General features: G+C 42.1%; 2 protein-coding genes across 4 annotated transcripts in view; one reads left to right on the top strand and one right to left on the bottom strand.

Moving 5' to 3' along the window:
• Window positions 1-5,039, bottom strand: part of xylt2 (xylosyltransferase II) — a 15,765-nt gene extending 10,726 nt beyond the window's left edge. For both annotated transcript variants that reach the window (XM_032538696.1, XM_032538697.1), the window contains exons 1-2: window positions 4,868-5,039; window positions 241-778 (exon numbers count right to left, since the gene is read on the bottom strand). In XM_032538696.1, coding sequence (XP_032394587.1) covers window positions 241-778; window positions 4,868-4,999 — 670 coding nt within the window. In that variant the 5' untranslated portion in view covers window positions 5,000-5,039. The remainder of the gene's footprint in view (window positions 1-240; window positions 779-4,867) is intronic.
• A 1,915-nt stretch (window positions 5,040-6,954) lies between these two features.
• On the top strand, window positions 6,955-13,754 carry LOC116703404 (uncharacterized). 2 transcript variants are annotated; one of them, XM_032538112.1, is made up of 5 exons: window positions 6,955-7,477; window positions 7,938-8,047; window positions 10,199-10,291; window positions 10,584-10,757; window positions 12,039-13,754. In XM_032538112.1, exons 1-5 carry the CDS (start codon window positions 7,327-7,329, stop codon window positions 12,207-12,209), a joined length of 699 nt encoding a protein of 232 aa, XP_032394003.1. In that variant the 5' UTR covers window positions 6,955-7,326; the 3' UTR covers window positions 12,210-13,754. The 2 variants fall into 2 exon arrangements, with proteins under 2 accessions (XP_032394003.1, XP_032394004.1); XM_032538113.1 differs by having other exon boundaries at window positions 6,960-7,477; window positions 10,587-10,757; window positions 12,039-13,752.
• The last annotated feature ends 867 nt before the right edge of the window (window positions 13,755-14,621 follow it).

Genomic DNA, 14,621 nt, shown 5'->3' with positions numbered 1-14,621 from the left:
GGGGGGGGTTAAAAAAATGGAGGGGCTATTTAATAATGTATAAACAAATTAACAGACACACATATGTTAACAAATGTTTCTAGTTTGGCTTTAGTTAGAAGAGGATTTAAAAAAAAAAAACTAACCACAAATTTCATGAAAATTCAAGAAAATTTGGCATATGAGACACAATTTGATAGAAAAGCCATCAGTGGGGGAAAATTGGACAAAATGAGAAAGCCCCTGTGCACACGTTCTCACCGAGCTGGGGGCAGAACTGAGGAAGTGCGTCTGGCATCAGTTTCCCAGCCTGATGCTGACACACGATGTTGGCGATCTCCTGTCGGCACTGCTGTGACCCGGCGCGATGAAGGGCAGACAGCGCGTCCTTGCCTATGATATCACATTTAGGCACAAAGTCGCTGCTGGGGGCTTGGTGCGCCCCGTCCACACTGCCCGGCTCCCCCAGTATTGCAGCAGTGGGTAACTTTGCCGCCCCGTCAGTGCCACCTCGGGTCTCGCTGAAGTTACGGCTGCTGGACAGATCATGGAGGACCACGGCATCCAATCCAGCTCCCGTCATCCCCCGCTCCTGCGGAGACTTCAGCCTGATGCTGGGCTTTTCTCCTCTGCGGTTGGTCCATCTCCTCAGCGCACTGGCTGCTGTGCCCCCCGTCCTCTCCGACCGGCCGCTCCATCTGCCCCTCCCCGACAAAGAGTTTTGTTTCTTCCAAAGTGCGGCGTCTCTCTTGGGGTCCTGGCTGTTGTGGTCAGGCAGCTTAGAGCGTCGTGTTTTTCTCTGATGAGAGAGAGGAGAAGAAAGCAGCAGCGTTTGAAAACCCAGCTTTATTGCCATAAAAACATCTTGGACAAAGACTACTGGTGTGGGAGGAGGCGTTGATTCACCATCTAGGAAGGTCCTAAGGTAAACTAAGACAACAGCTGAAAGAGCCCCAGAGGGAAGGATGTGTTTACTTGCTTTCTCCTCATTTTTCTGATCTGGGTTATTTTTAGCTGAGCCGTTGCCTTTTTGTGGAGCTAATCTGCAAAAAGCACAGTTCTGGATAGCCACATGCACTGAAAGACACATAATGAATCCAGTGATTCACGGTAGAGACCTCAACCAACCTCTGTCTGCACCCTGCAAATGCAGGAAAAATGCACACAAATGTATGTCATGTGTGTGCACACATTGTTTGTTCTGAGAATGCACAAAGGAAGATATATTGATATATCAGTATCAATACATCAATGTGTAAGTGAACTTTGCTTGATATTTGCACAGGCTTTGAACCAGCTTTGTAATATTATTCTTCCTTAATATGATTAATACATCTTCAACATCAAAGTATCTCATCATGATTTGTGTATTTGCATCTCAAAATCATCCTCTGAGACTTGATAGACTGCCTAAAATGTCAAAGACATGATCCTCTTACAGTATATCTGCTTTGAAGTAATAAAGTTGTTCAGGTGTCCCATAACTTCAATCTTTGGCTGTAACATCCCGAAAGGATAAGTCGAGAACGCATTTGTCATATAGGCCGAGTTTTTGTGCACAAAAGGTACTGTAATGATGTGAGGACCCAGTGTCGGATACACCACAACCATCATTAATATGGATTTCTACTTACAATTTCAATGTCCAAATCGTATGATTTCATTGAGTATAGAGGGAATCAGTTTTATTGTAGCACAAATCCCACCTACCAAAAGAAAAGGTAGGCTTTGAAAAAACCATACATTTTTTAATCTTCTAGCCAAACAGCATCACAGCTTTGGCACAGTAGATTACCGGATCACACAAAAGGCCCTTCAAAATGTGCTCTTGGAGAAGAGGAAGAAGAACAGTAAGAGGGCTGAGATCTTTCTGCCTCTGTCAGACGATATGGCAGAACACGGGCTCGCTCACCTCACGCCACTGGCACGCTGACAGACCAGAGACGGTGGGAACGAGAGAGGGATTGGTGCTGTGTGGTAGGACAAGGAGCCAGATAATACAGTGCCAATAAACCAGCTGCCAAACAACACAGCCCAGTCTGCCAACTGCACACTCAAACCCATTACAGTAAGAGGCATTGTGGAGCACTGTTACATACCATGGCAGTGCAAGCCTTTTTTAGTGAGTTTACATGCACTTGAGCAACCTGGTTACTGTCCGCTTTTCAATCAATCAATCAATCAATCAAAATGTATTTATATAGCACTTTACAACTACCAGCAGGTATCCAAAGTGCTTAACAAAATGAGTAAAATCACAACATACAACAGAAAGAGTAAACATAGAAAACAGTAAAATCAGAAAAAGGTTACAAAGAAACAAAAGAATGAAATTGTCACACCACTGCTACGTATTAAAAGCAAGACTGAACAGATATGCTTTGAGTTTGGACCGGAAAAGAGCGACATCTGTAGCAGTACGTATATCAGGGGGTAACTTGTTCCAGAGTCTTGGGGCAGCAACCGCAAAAGCCTGATCCCCCCACCGTTTATACCTGGACCTTGGGACTTCTAAAATCAACTGACTTGAAGACCGCAAAGACCGGTTGTGTTCCCGCACAGTTAAAATTTCCTGCTTGTCAAATTTCATACTGCAGTCAAAAGTAACCCCCAAATTTTTGACAAAAGATCTCGTGCAAGATGCCAGAGCTCCCAAACTAACAGCCGGGCCATTCTGCATGGCTGGAGTACTGAAAATAATACACTCCGTTTTTGTCAGAAACCCAATGTCCTAAGCATCACCTATACAAGAAACCAACCTGGGTTCCTTTAATAAAGTAAAGGATGAAGAGACACCTGGTTGACACAGTGAGATTTCTAACACAGTGAGATTTCTGCTAAAGAAAAATGTTTGTTGTTGCTTTTCAGCTGCCAGAGTAAATGTTCTCACACAGAAGACAAGCATGCAGCGGGGCCTAATGTTTCCATTTTCCTTATCACTTATTTTCCCAGATTTTAATTAACACCATCATGCCAAAAATGTATTGAATCAAAGGCAAGCCAGGCGGCCTCTTTACTTTCCAATTAAAGTTGAGTGAAACCATATCAGCGTCATCATCTGCTGAAGCGGGAAGCAGCAGTGCACGCTCAGCTTCATAGGAGAGCACAGGCAAGCAGAGGGTGACACAAGGATGACAGTCTTCTTCTTCTGTCCTCACAATTCTGTACAAGGGCTTTAAATATAAATGCATGTGGCTGTGTTCACACATGCACAGCAAGCCACTGATTAAAGCAGATGCGAGTTAATGCAGAGAGCACAGAGCATGGACGAATTCAGCCTTGTTCATGTTCAGTCAGGGAAGATAGATGATGTTGCCCACATTGGCGAGCCTCCCTGACCGAACTTGAACGGGGCTGAATTTGCCCGTGCTCTGTGGTCGCTGCATTAACTCGCATCTGCTTTAAGTGATGATTAATAGGCATTCTTAAGCCTGAAAATTTATTCCACATCTGTGCGTCTGCAAACACGCAGAGACGCCGCGTGCTGACATTTGCATAGATGTCTGCCAACATAGCTGCATGTCGGGCTGACATGTGCACTGAGCAGCAGTGTCACATTACTGAAGCCAGAGTTCACAAGAAATGAATGAGGCTTTTTTTCCCCAACTTTCAATTATTGTTAAAAACTAAATTGGAAATAGGATTATTAATAAAAAATTAACAATATATGCAGTTTTTTGTTTTTGTTTGACCGGAGGCACTGGACAGCAAATACTATGTGTAGTTGTGTTGAGATTTAAGAGGTATGCACTTCTGCTCCTTTACAGTCCTGCGTGAGCTTCAGTTAACTAGACCCCTACAGACATGTCTCTGTATATTTGCTGAAGCATGTTAAAGCCTGGATGCAATTGACGAGGTAGTAGAAAGCCCTGAGGCTCATAATGCAAACACGTGGTCCAAGTGGGAACATTGCATCAACATCTAAAATCATTGGTCTCCCTACTGCCAACCCTCACTGACACTCCCATCACACGCAAAGCACTCACCGTAGTACACAACCCCATGTAATTGGGAATGTATTGTTTTACTTGTGGCTATGTGTTTTTTGTTATTAATTGTTCTTATGTGTGTACAGGCTGTAAAAAAAGAACACATTTCCTCTGACAGAGAACAACAAATGATCGATCGATCGATCGATCGAATGGTATGTAGTGGAAATGGTATGGAATGGTATGTAGTGGAGACAACTCTCTGCTCAACCTTGGCCGGTATCTCTGGGATCTGCTCCCACTGTGGGTGTTTTGGTATGATTCAAAGCTTACTGACGATCGCAGACAAAAAGCAGCCCCCACATAGAAAGACCTCTGTTGGATATAAACAGTAGAACAAATGCTGAATATTCTGGGACACCAATCGGTGTGACGCGTCTCAACTCATGCCGATGAACAGTTTAAGACCAGAGAATAATAACTGTCCTTTCACATGTTCCCAAAAAGTGTCATCACTTCAAAGACCACCTCTTCCTCTTAGATGTGTAGTTTTGGTTTGTCTGTCTACCCATCATCACATTTTTATCATTAATTATTACCACAGTGACTCCAAATGAAATGTGGTGACAATCACAGACCGCTGTTGTTTCTTAAACAAGTTAGCTAACAACCATTTAACGAGTATCAACACCGTGAACTTAGTTATAAACATGTAGCATTGTGTATTAATCTGGTGCTGCGTGGTCGGTGACAGACACACAAGACCGGGCTGGTCCGGTTGTATTGAAAGGTTTCGGAGTGGCGCTGTTCCCCTACTGCTAACTTAGCTAGCATTAGCTAGCGTTACTGTATCATAACACACAGTGAGCTCCGCTAAGCGCTAATGGTTAGCTCTACAATTAAACCTGGCTAACCGAATCACTGTCATGTGAGAAATAATCGGAGGGACTGTGGCTCACCTCTGCCTCGCCTTCTTCCAGACCTCTTAGACTCCATACCACAAGCCCCTGGACCAGGAGGATAGTTAATGCGACGGCAATCGCTAGTTTATATCGTCGGAGCAGCTTCTGTACTCGAGCGCTGGCCACCATTTTTTCGACTCCAATTGACTGGGAGCGCGTTCAGGGCGCATTCTGGACTGCGCGTGCACGCTGTGCCGCTCGCCATCCTCAGGTTGCTGCAAAGTTTGTCTCCAAAACGTATAAACACTGGATGGATAAAGCAATTTTTCTACTGTGTATTTCATTTTTGAATAAAACAACAAAGTTAAAAGAAAAATCCCATCCTTTTTGGTTGCTCCTTTTCATGGAGGTTGGTAACCTCCTCAGCAGTTCCCAGACCCCCTTCTCCGTGCAGGGCCAGGTGGAAAGCCCAACCCTTAAACCCTTCAAGGGGTCACCTGATACTTAGACATTTAGATTTTGTGTGTGGAAAACTGGATACTCCTACTACTCTATGCCTCAAAACCCCTTTGCGCTGGATAAACACACACACACACACACACACACACACACACACACACACACACACACACACACACACACACACACACACACACACACACACTATATGGTCATAGTGATAAAGAGTCTGTTTTTTAAGGGGTCACAAGCAAAAAAAGTTTGCGAATCACACATTTAACATTGGCCCATACAAGTCACATTACAGTAGGTCTACATCTTCTGACAATTTACATGTCTGCTACAGAACCTGTCCTATGCAACATGGACATTTTCAAGATCTTTAACACCTGTAAATTATTACAGCCTAATTACTTATCCAATCATTCACATGCATCACATATACTGCATGGACTCCCTCCTAGCCCCTTGGGCAAATGGCCTACACAAAGATCCAACATACAATAGGCCTAGCGTAACCCTGACCCTAACATGATCTAATTTTCAACATTTGGGGACAACTTTCTCACTTTGATATGTTATCTGGTGTGTTTTGGAGACCTATAAATTAATCATTCTGTATATTTAAAAAGAATTTAAATTTTAAAAAAAAGTGAGGTTGTCTTTACAAGTATCAAACCAATGCAGTGTCTCTGAACTCTTTTATTCTCCTAGGATTACAAAATATGTGAGCCCATAGCCTATTTGATGTTTCCTTTTGCATGCAGCAGAACTTCAAAGGTTTTTAACATACTATTTTCCCTTACATCTTCTCCCCATATCTTCAGTTAAATTCTGTCTGAATCTTATAGGTGTCTGTATAAATGTGACCATATACCTCTAACCATCTATCTATCTATCTATCTATCTATCTATCTATCTATCTATCTATCTATCTATCTATCTATCTATCTATCTATCTATCTATCTATCTATCTATCTATCTATCTATCTATCTAATATATTGATATATTGATATATTGATATAATTCAGAAAGACTGATCAAAGACAAATATGTGGAGCACCCACTTAGGAGATCCATTCCACCCTGTCAAATGGTTTTCTCTGCATTTAAATCACAGGCTGCATATAGTTAGATGAGGTAGATCCAATCAAGTCATCTACTCATCAAATCCAGCCTGCTCACCAGGGATAAACCAAGATATTTCATATTAACATCCACATTACTTAAACGTATTGGTTTATAAATGCGATTCAAATTATTTATTTCGTTATATTTTTTCAGTATCAGTGCTTTAACAGGTTAATTACTTTTGATTTAAGATTTGATCTATAAAGGTCATAGCCATTTCTGATCAAAATTTAAAAAAAAAAAATGTCCTGCCTTCTAAGTTTGAGGCTGATCTACAATGCTTGAGATGTAATTTAAAATGTTTATGATTGTAATATTATTAATATAATGTAATATATTGCGATGCAATCATTTAAGGTGCGTCCACTGGCAGTTTAAAATGTTGAAATACAAGTTTTCCATAGTTCCTTTTCCCCCATCCATGAATACTAATGCTACATTTTGACTCTTTGTCTGTATAGAAATTATCTCAGGACGGGACCCCCACCGTCTCCAGGGTAACAGGACTGCAGCTCAGGCATCCGGTGTGTTAACCTACTGCTCTGGATGCCATTAAGTAGACGGCGGAGGAAGCAGCAGCCGGTGTCTGTTTTCATTAGCCTACAACATAATGTAGACTGTGTGTAATCTGTGTTATACTGATGCGTTGGGGATACTTTATAATAAAGCAGTTGGCTCATAGTGGCTGCTGCCTGCCAGTGTCCATAATCCAAACTGCCGTCTAGCGCAGAGTCAGAGCGACGTCACGCGGCTGGGAGAGGGCGTCAGTGCGCCTTCACACACGCTGTGGCATGTTTACCGAGTGGAGAGTTTGATCCGACTTGCAGAGCGCATGTGGACTGTCACCCTGTCTGGGACCGAGCAGACGATGAAGAGCAGCGACAGACCTGGTCTCCGTTTCTTTCTCTGAGTATATTATATAAGATGAAAGCCTTTGTGTTGGGTCTGATGAGTTCAAGAGGATTTCTGAAGGGAACATTAACAGTTTTCACAGAAGAAATGTCCACAACTGCAAGTCCAACCATCCCCTCCTCACATCTGACATCGGATCAACTCACAGTGGTCGCTGCATCCTGTAAGTTAAACCTTCAAACTGTGAATAAAAAAACTAATTCTGCTAGACTAGAAAAAACACATGTCTTAATAGTGCGTTTTACTTGTCTGTTTCCTGTGTATCCATGTGTGTTCATTTCTTTTATAGATAGCAGCCCATTTGTCAAATATTGCACTCCAGCTCTTAAACATAATTACAGATGACAGAATAGCCTAAGTCCATTATTTTTCAGCTGTCATAGTGTTTGATGGACAGGTATAGAGCATTAGAGAGAAATTACACTTTAAGTGTTCAAATGGTAGAAAAAGACTGTCATTCAAAACTGTTCAAAGTGAATCAACTTGCTCAACTTAAACTGTTAAAAATATAAAAACTGTTCTTTTACAAGTTGTTTTACACTCAGACAAAAAAAACAAAACACAATGTGTGTCTGTTCAACAGTGATTATCAAACACGTCCTGCTCTTCTGCTTTCCAAACAGTTTCTTCTCTGGTGTTCTTTGTGGTCATTGTGGTGCTTTTGTCCATTATTTACCGCAAGGATCTTCAGTGCTGCAAGCTCCGCTCCTATCAGGGGCCACAAGCAGATATGGTAAGAAAACAAAACAGTTTTTTTTTGTTTAGTTTTTTAAAGTGACTCACTTCTACGTTCACATATGAACCTGATCTAGCACAGTTGTTGAGCTGATGAGTGGAGAAGACACGGACTCAGAGACACCTTGCGCACTCAGTGTCACGCCATTAAGAAGTGTCAGATTCAATTTGCATGGCTGTGGGAAACAGACTACAATACACTTGATATGATCATTGTCAGGCGATGGATTTGCCTCAGTTGAATTAGCTGCCCTCCAGAAATATCTGCCACAGTAACTCTAATGGAATTGGACAGAATTAGCACTTACCACACATATTGATGCTACATCAGCAGCCCCAGTGTAATTAAATCACTGTAGATCAGATTTTGTTGCTAACATCAACATAGCAGGTGAAGCAAAACAACCTAATCTTTTAAGTTTTTTTTAATAAGGAAGTGCATGAAGTTTTATATTATTAATGTATTTTTTTCATCTCCAACATCCCAAATGTATCTCCCTACTTAAGATAACTGCCTGAATAAAGCTGTAGGCGTTGGTGCAGGATGAAGTGATCTGGAAATGTAAACACTCCACAGAAGTAACTTTTCATTGCTTGGCCATTCTCTCTGTTTCCTCTTCCTCACCTCCGTGAGTGCCAGGGGTGAAGTTGAGTGTTATCTTCGGATTGCAGAGACTCATACCTCCCCCTCCAACTGACAGGAAGCTCTTTTCTGCTGTGGTTTTAATGGAGAAGTCCTGTTGTCCAATTTAAGGAACTAACAGAGCGTTTCTAACAGAGCTGGCCTCTAGTTACAGCTGTACCTGTCCACAGTGTGGCTGATAAGATATTAAGCTATTGTCAGGTCAGTACAATAATCAACACGTGACAGGCTGTAAACACTGAGTACAGAGTGCTGAAAGCATCTATGAGCACTTGAAAGATATTCTTCCTTTAAGGATACCGAAAGTAAAGGTTCGTCATTCTGCGAGGGAATCACACACACAAACGCTCTTTTATTGTGTTCCTGTGGGGCATTTCATGTCTTCAACTTCATCGTCGCATACCTTTCCCTGCTTCAGTTTGCACCATGAATAGTGGGCAGACCCCACTGTGGGTGTTGGGGACACAAGGAGGACAATGGATCTCCTTTAGGTTGCAGCGGTGAAAAAAGGCACGCTGCCGCTGGGGTCCTCCCCCGACTTCAACACTGATTTTACACGGTTGTGCTTTTTCACACTGGCTGAATCAATGGCAGGAGACAAAAGAACAAGTCTTCTATTTTTTTTTCTTGAGGACTTTTTTGGGGCTTCTTAAAAGTACAAACCAGTGAGGGAAAGTGACCTTTGACATCACCTTTTTGGTGTCATCTCTCTTTCTCTGAAACGATGTGAGGGTTATGGCAAAGGTCGTTAGCGTGCGTCACTCTACGTTTGAGTGATGTCATTGTTTAACTGGCCTGGGAAAAATGATCTGACATTTTAATACTAGTTATTGCATTCTGAACCCCCACTTTTGTTGCCTCGTAGTCAGAGGAAATATCCTCAGTAATAGCAGCAAAAGTTGTCCTAACATTTCTTATCCTCACAGTGGATTTAAATCCCAGTAAGGCTACAAACTGACTTTGTTGTAATGCCCAAGTGACATACGAGGGGCCATAATGTGTATTGGAGTGTGCTCGTTAAGAGGTACCTGCTGCAGTTACAAGGGGAAGAGAGAGACACTACTGAAAAGACCACACTGTGTGGTTTGTTGCCTAGGGACCCTGAGGCCACAGTAGGACATCACATTGTTCTCCACACAAAGGAGACTCATTTAGACTCAAGGCAATTACCTAGTTTTCCTGGTCTTTTTTCAGGATTGTTGCACCCTTATACAGTGAGACTCTGACATGTCTTGTTTTAGAGTGGGTGGGACTGGGAGGAGGCACGGAAATTGGAGGGTTGTCGTCTTATTGATCAGATAATTTATGGTATTGCTAAACCAGCAAGGGTCTACAGTGATTAAACAAGGCATGAACATTGGTCAATTGGGCTGAAACGAGTAGATTTTTGACTAATTGCAGTAGGCTCAGTAGTTCAAATAGAAACAGATTAATGTTTGTAATTAATGACTAAAGGCTGTGCTTTCTGAGACACACTTGTTCCAGTCATTACTGCTTGTTTTACAGGATGCTCCTCCTCAGTACTACAGCAGCAGACAGACACTGGTGGGATCTCCTTGTCTGGAGCAGACTCACATCATGGATGACAACAACACTCAGGTGAGAGAGTCTAGTATGTCATTATGATTTGCTATTGGCCACATATCAGTTTTGCCTTCAGTGTACACTGTTGCAGGGGATATAGACACACTGTCAGTTCCCTCTTACAACACATATTATACAGTACACATATTGCTGGGTAGATCGGGCATTACAAACCTCTGAAATTAACGTTTCAATGACTGCAACTTTAAAGTGGGTTTCAATGATCCACAAATCCTCAGCACATAAAAGCTTCTGTTTCCCATCCTTCATAAGTGTCCCTCTGTGTTTGGGTCTGTATGTGTCTCAGCAGGCAGGTCAGCTGTTCTACGTCGGCTTGCCCTCCAGCTACAGCCTGCCGACACTGGAGGCCCCCCTGCCGAGACTCCCCTCCTACGAGAGCGTCCGAAAGAAGGACCGCCAGAGGCAGATCCACCTAATGATCGCAGACCGCTTCGGCCTCAATGGACCCATTGTGACTGAGGTTGGCTAAAGTAGGGATTAGAACTGTGTCACAGCGCTTGATACAGTCCCAAATGCTGTGACAATGAAGTATCTCAGGTGCTGTTGTTGAGTCTGGGAACAGATATTGTACTCCTACAGTTTCAAAGAATGCTAATGCTCATATCTCATCTTATTTTGGATGCCCCTCATGTTGAATGGAGATAATAAGAAGCAGGCTTTTTCTATTGTGGCCACACTGTCAAGCAATATTGTAACAAGAGCTTGTGCAAAGATTAGACTGCATTCACAGTGCAGTAAACAGGATACGCTATCGGCTCATCTGATGCGCCCAGCTGAATTGAACTGGCGGCCGCGTTTCAAGGTTTTACCGTGTTGATCTTTTGCTGAGCTTTTGACGCTTGAGCAAACAAGGTAATGAGAAAAAGGCACATCAAACATAATTAAAGCCTGCATACTGAATGCAAACAGTGACCGGGAATGCTGCTTTGTGCTCCCGTCTTGTACTGTTTTTCTTCTTCTTTGACCTCTCCTTTTTTCCTTAATTAAACAGTACTCAGCATGGCTGCCCATCTCTTACTCTCTTTCACACACACACACGCACACGCACACGCACACGCACACGCACACACACACACACACACACACACACACACACACACACACACACACACACACACACACACACACACACACACATACAAAGAAACACACAGTACTTTCCAGTCAACCCATCACTAGTCACATAAAAGTCTCCCTCCCCCTAAACAGAGTTCAACTGATGGCCTCCTTAATTTACCTCTGTCTGACGTGCAGCCCAAGGCAGGATAGTAGTAAAACTTTGCGGCCTGGTGTGTGTATCACACAGAGGGCAGGGTTGTAGGGTTGCTCTTGTTGCCCGAGGGTCCCCAAGCAATTAAAAGATAAGAAGAGCCAGTCGGGAAGTGTAAATCTGCCAGATCAGAAAGATTATGCATTGGAGACAAATATGTTCTAGGCGGCCAACGTGGAGATTAATACAAACTACAAACATGTCCCACTTATTTTTTAGGATAGATATCAGACCTCAGGGTGTTTTCCAAGCAACACTTTCATCCTGGGAAAACAATTTCTGTCTGTCCTGAAGAATTCTGTGGTTATATCATTTCTGATTTGTGTATGTTAGCGTATCACAGTAAAAGTCTCAGATGGCTTCGCAAATTTATACTAGACAGGATAGCAAGGGCAGTATATTCTAGCAAGTGAGGAAAATAAATAGTTTGTATGTTTTTAAATCTTTCTTATTTTTCTGCATTTCCGACAGGCTCCTCCAACATACGAAGAGAGTATCCGCCAGTCAGTGGAGCTGCCGTACAACATCCTCTCATCCAGTCTGGACATCTCCCCTCCTCAGAGTATCTACACCAACACAGGGCCCGACACTCATCATCCAGTCAACTGTGATAACACCAACAGCACTGTTCTACATGTGTGAATACTGAGCAAGCATCTCCAGCCGTCTGATGAATGTGAAAGACACGTGATAGCTTTATATTCAGATTAAGTTACCAAAAGAACAAAAGTGTTGAAGATTGGATCACGTCTGGATCCTCCACACAAACTGATTCAGAAACATCAAGAAGGCTGAGTTTATCTTGAGAGATAGCTGATAAAAGGAGAAACCACGAGGACACCTTTGGCTTGGGACATTTGAATGTTAAAAACACTTTGTGACAGTTACACTCTGCCATGCTGATACATTTTAACAGAGAATCACTGGATATTGACTGTATTGACTATTGACTTTTACCTGAGGTGGCTGGTTCACCTTGCAGAAGAAAGTTGTGGACTACAACATACCAAAAAGGAAACCACTATTTACTTTGTTGATTATACTTTCGGTGAACACTTGTCTTCTCTTTTATTGTGCTGCTCCTAGAACAAAGGATTTCATTGTCTGCATTGTAAGATTATTGGAGAACTATGTCAAACATAGACATTTCTATGTCTTTTAGTAGGCGCAGACCGCTCCAGTCGCCTCTCTGTCAGCTCTGAAAATGTATCCTGAATTGTCTAATTTACAAATATTAGTTGTCTTTTATGTGGTAGACATTGGATGGTGATGGTGTGTGGCTATGAGTTGCTCATCAGGATCAGGAAATCAACTTGCCGGTCTCCTGCCAACTCTGCGAACCTGGGTTAGCTAGCCAGCTGGCCAGTCAAGTTTTCAAGTGTTAACACCCGAGTAAACAACACAGAGGGAAATGTAGGGCCTATCAACTACGACCTTTGGTTACAATCCCGACTACTTGGACAAGCAAGACCATCTTTACATCCATCGCCGTCTCTAGGCAGGGCACCAGGGCAAGCGTGGAGGAAATTGAACACTGTCGTGACTTCTCTGGATTCCAATGGGATATGGGGACAATGGTGTCCTTTTGCAGAGACTTGGCTGGATCTTTGAGTGCCGGTGCCTTTTAACCAGGTGACTCTATTTCTGTGTGCCGATCTGATGGCCACATTTTGCTTATAATGAATCATGCTCAAATTGAAGGAGCTGATGGGATTACATATTACTGGAATTATACCTTCTATGATTTCATGTGACAAATAAAAGTGGGTGATTGATGATTGGTTGATTGATTGACTGATTGACTGACTGATTGATTCTTTACCCTAACAAAGCCGTGTTATACTTCCATACAGCATGTGGTTCCTCCTGTGAGAGGGAGAACTGCTAAAGGTGCTAATGAGAGTGCCTTCCATGAAGTTATATTAAGACATACTGTGTATTCCGAGAAATGTTTTTTTTACCACAAGTTTTTTTTTTTTGTTAAGGCAGATGGGACTCTTGATGATTTCACACTTTGCATAGCTAGGACAGAAACATTAATTTGTTTGTTCTGTTCTCCAAGAACAGGCGTCATGGAGCAAAACGAAATGGAGTGAAATGGGAACTATGAAGAAATACTAAGTTCCTTGTTGAGACCTGTTTTGTTTTTCTTTATCCTACAAAGTTATTCTCCACAATATGTCATGTACACACGGTGAATGTTTGTCACACTGCACATTGTCATGTACTGTATTTATAGAAGAAAAATGAGTGACTCCTGAAACAAATGTAAATACAAATAAATACTTTTCTTGTTTTGTTGGACAATTCTAATTATACAGCAGTATAGCACATTAAGCATGTTTAACTTAAGCATGATCGAGAACAGTAGTTACAAACAGCTGCAGTATTGCTCATAGCAAGGCTGACCTTTGATAGTCATATTTCCATGACTATGTATGTGGGGGTGTGTTAGACAGAAAAGAAACTTCCTTTAAAAGAAGATTCTTGTCCAACTAGTAATTTGAGGCTTTTTTATAAGGTCTCATACTTCTTAAATTAATTTGCAGTGAGATGCCTGTCCCTTGGATCACCCCGATTTAAAATGAAGCTCCTTGATAACATTTTTGTCAGCTCTTATGATCTTTTTCTGTCAGCTCTTAAGATATGGTTAAGATTAAAAAATAAACTGCAGTAATGTAATGTGAGACTGCACGTCATCAGAAATTTGTCTCAGTAATAGAAATGATCAAAAAATAGATGAACATAAAATGTATTGTCTTGTTGACTTCTGTTGGCTAAATGCATTGTTCCACACACACTCACCTAAAGGATTATTAGGAACACCTGTTCAATTTCTCATTAATGCCATTATCTAATCAACCAATCACATGGCAGTTGCTTCAATGCATGTAGGGGTGTGGTCCTGGTCAAGACAATCTCCTGAACTCCAAACTGAATGTCAGAATGGGAAAGAAAGGTGATTTAAGCAATTTTGAGCGTGGCATTGGTTGTTGGTGCCAGACGGCCCAGTCTGAGTGTTTCACCATCTGCTCAGTTACTGGGATTTTCACG

This window comes from Etheostoma spectabile, chromosome 15, assembly GCF_008692095.1.
Source record: "Etheostoma spectabile isolate EspeVRDwgs_2016 chromosome 15, UIUC_Espe_1.0, whole genome shotgun sequence".
Classification (NCBI taxonomy): Eukaryota; Metazoa; Chordata; class Actinopteri; order Perciformes; family Percidae; genus Etheostoma; species Etheostoma spectabile.
This window is presented reverse-complemented; position numbering and strand designations above follow the sequence as displayed.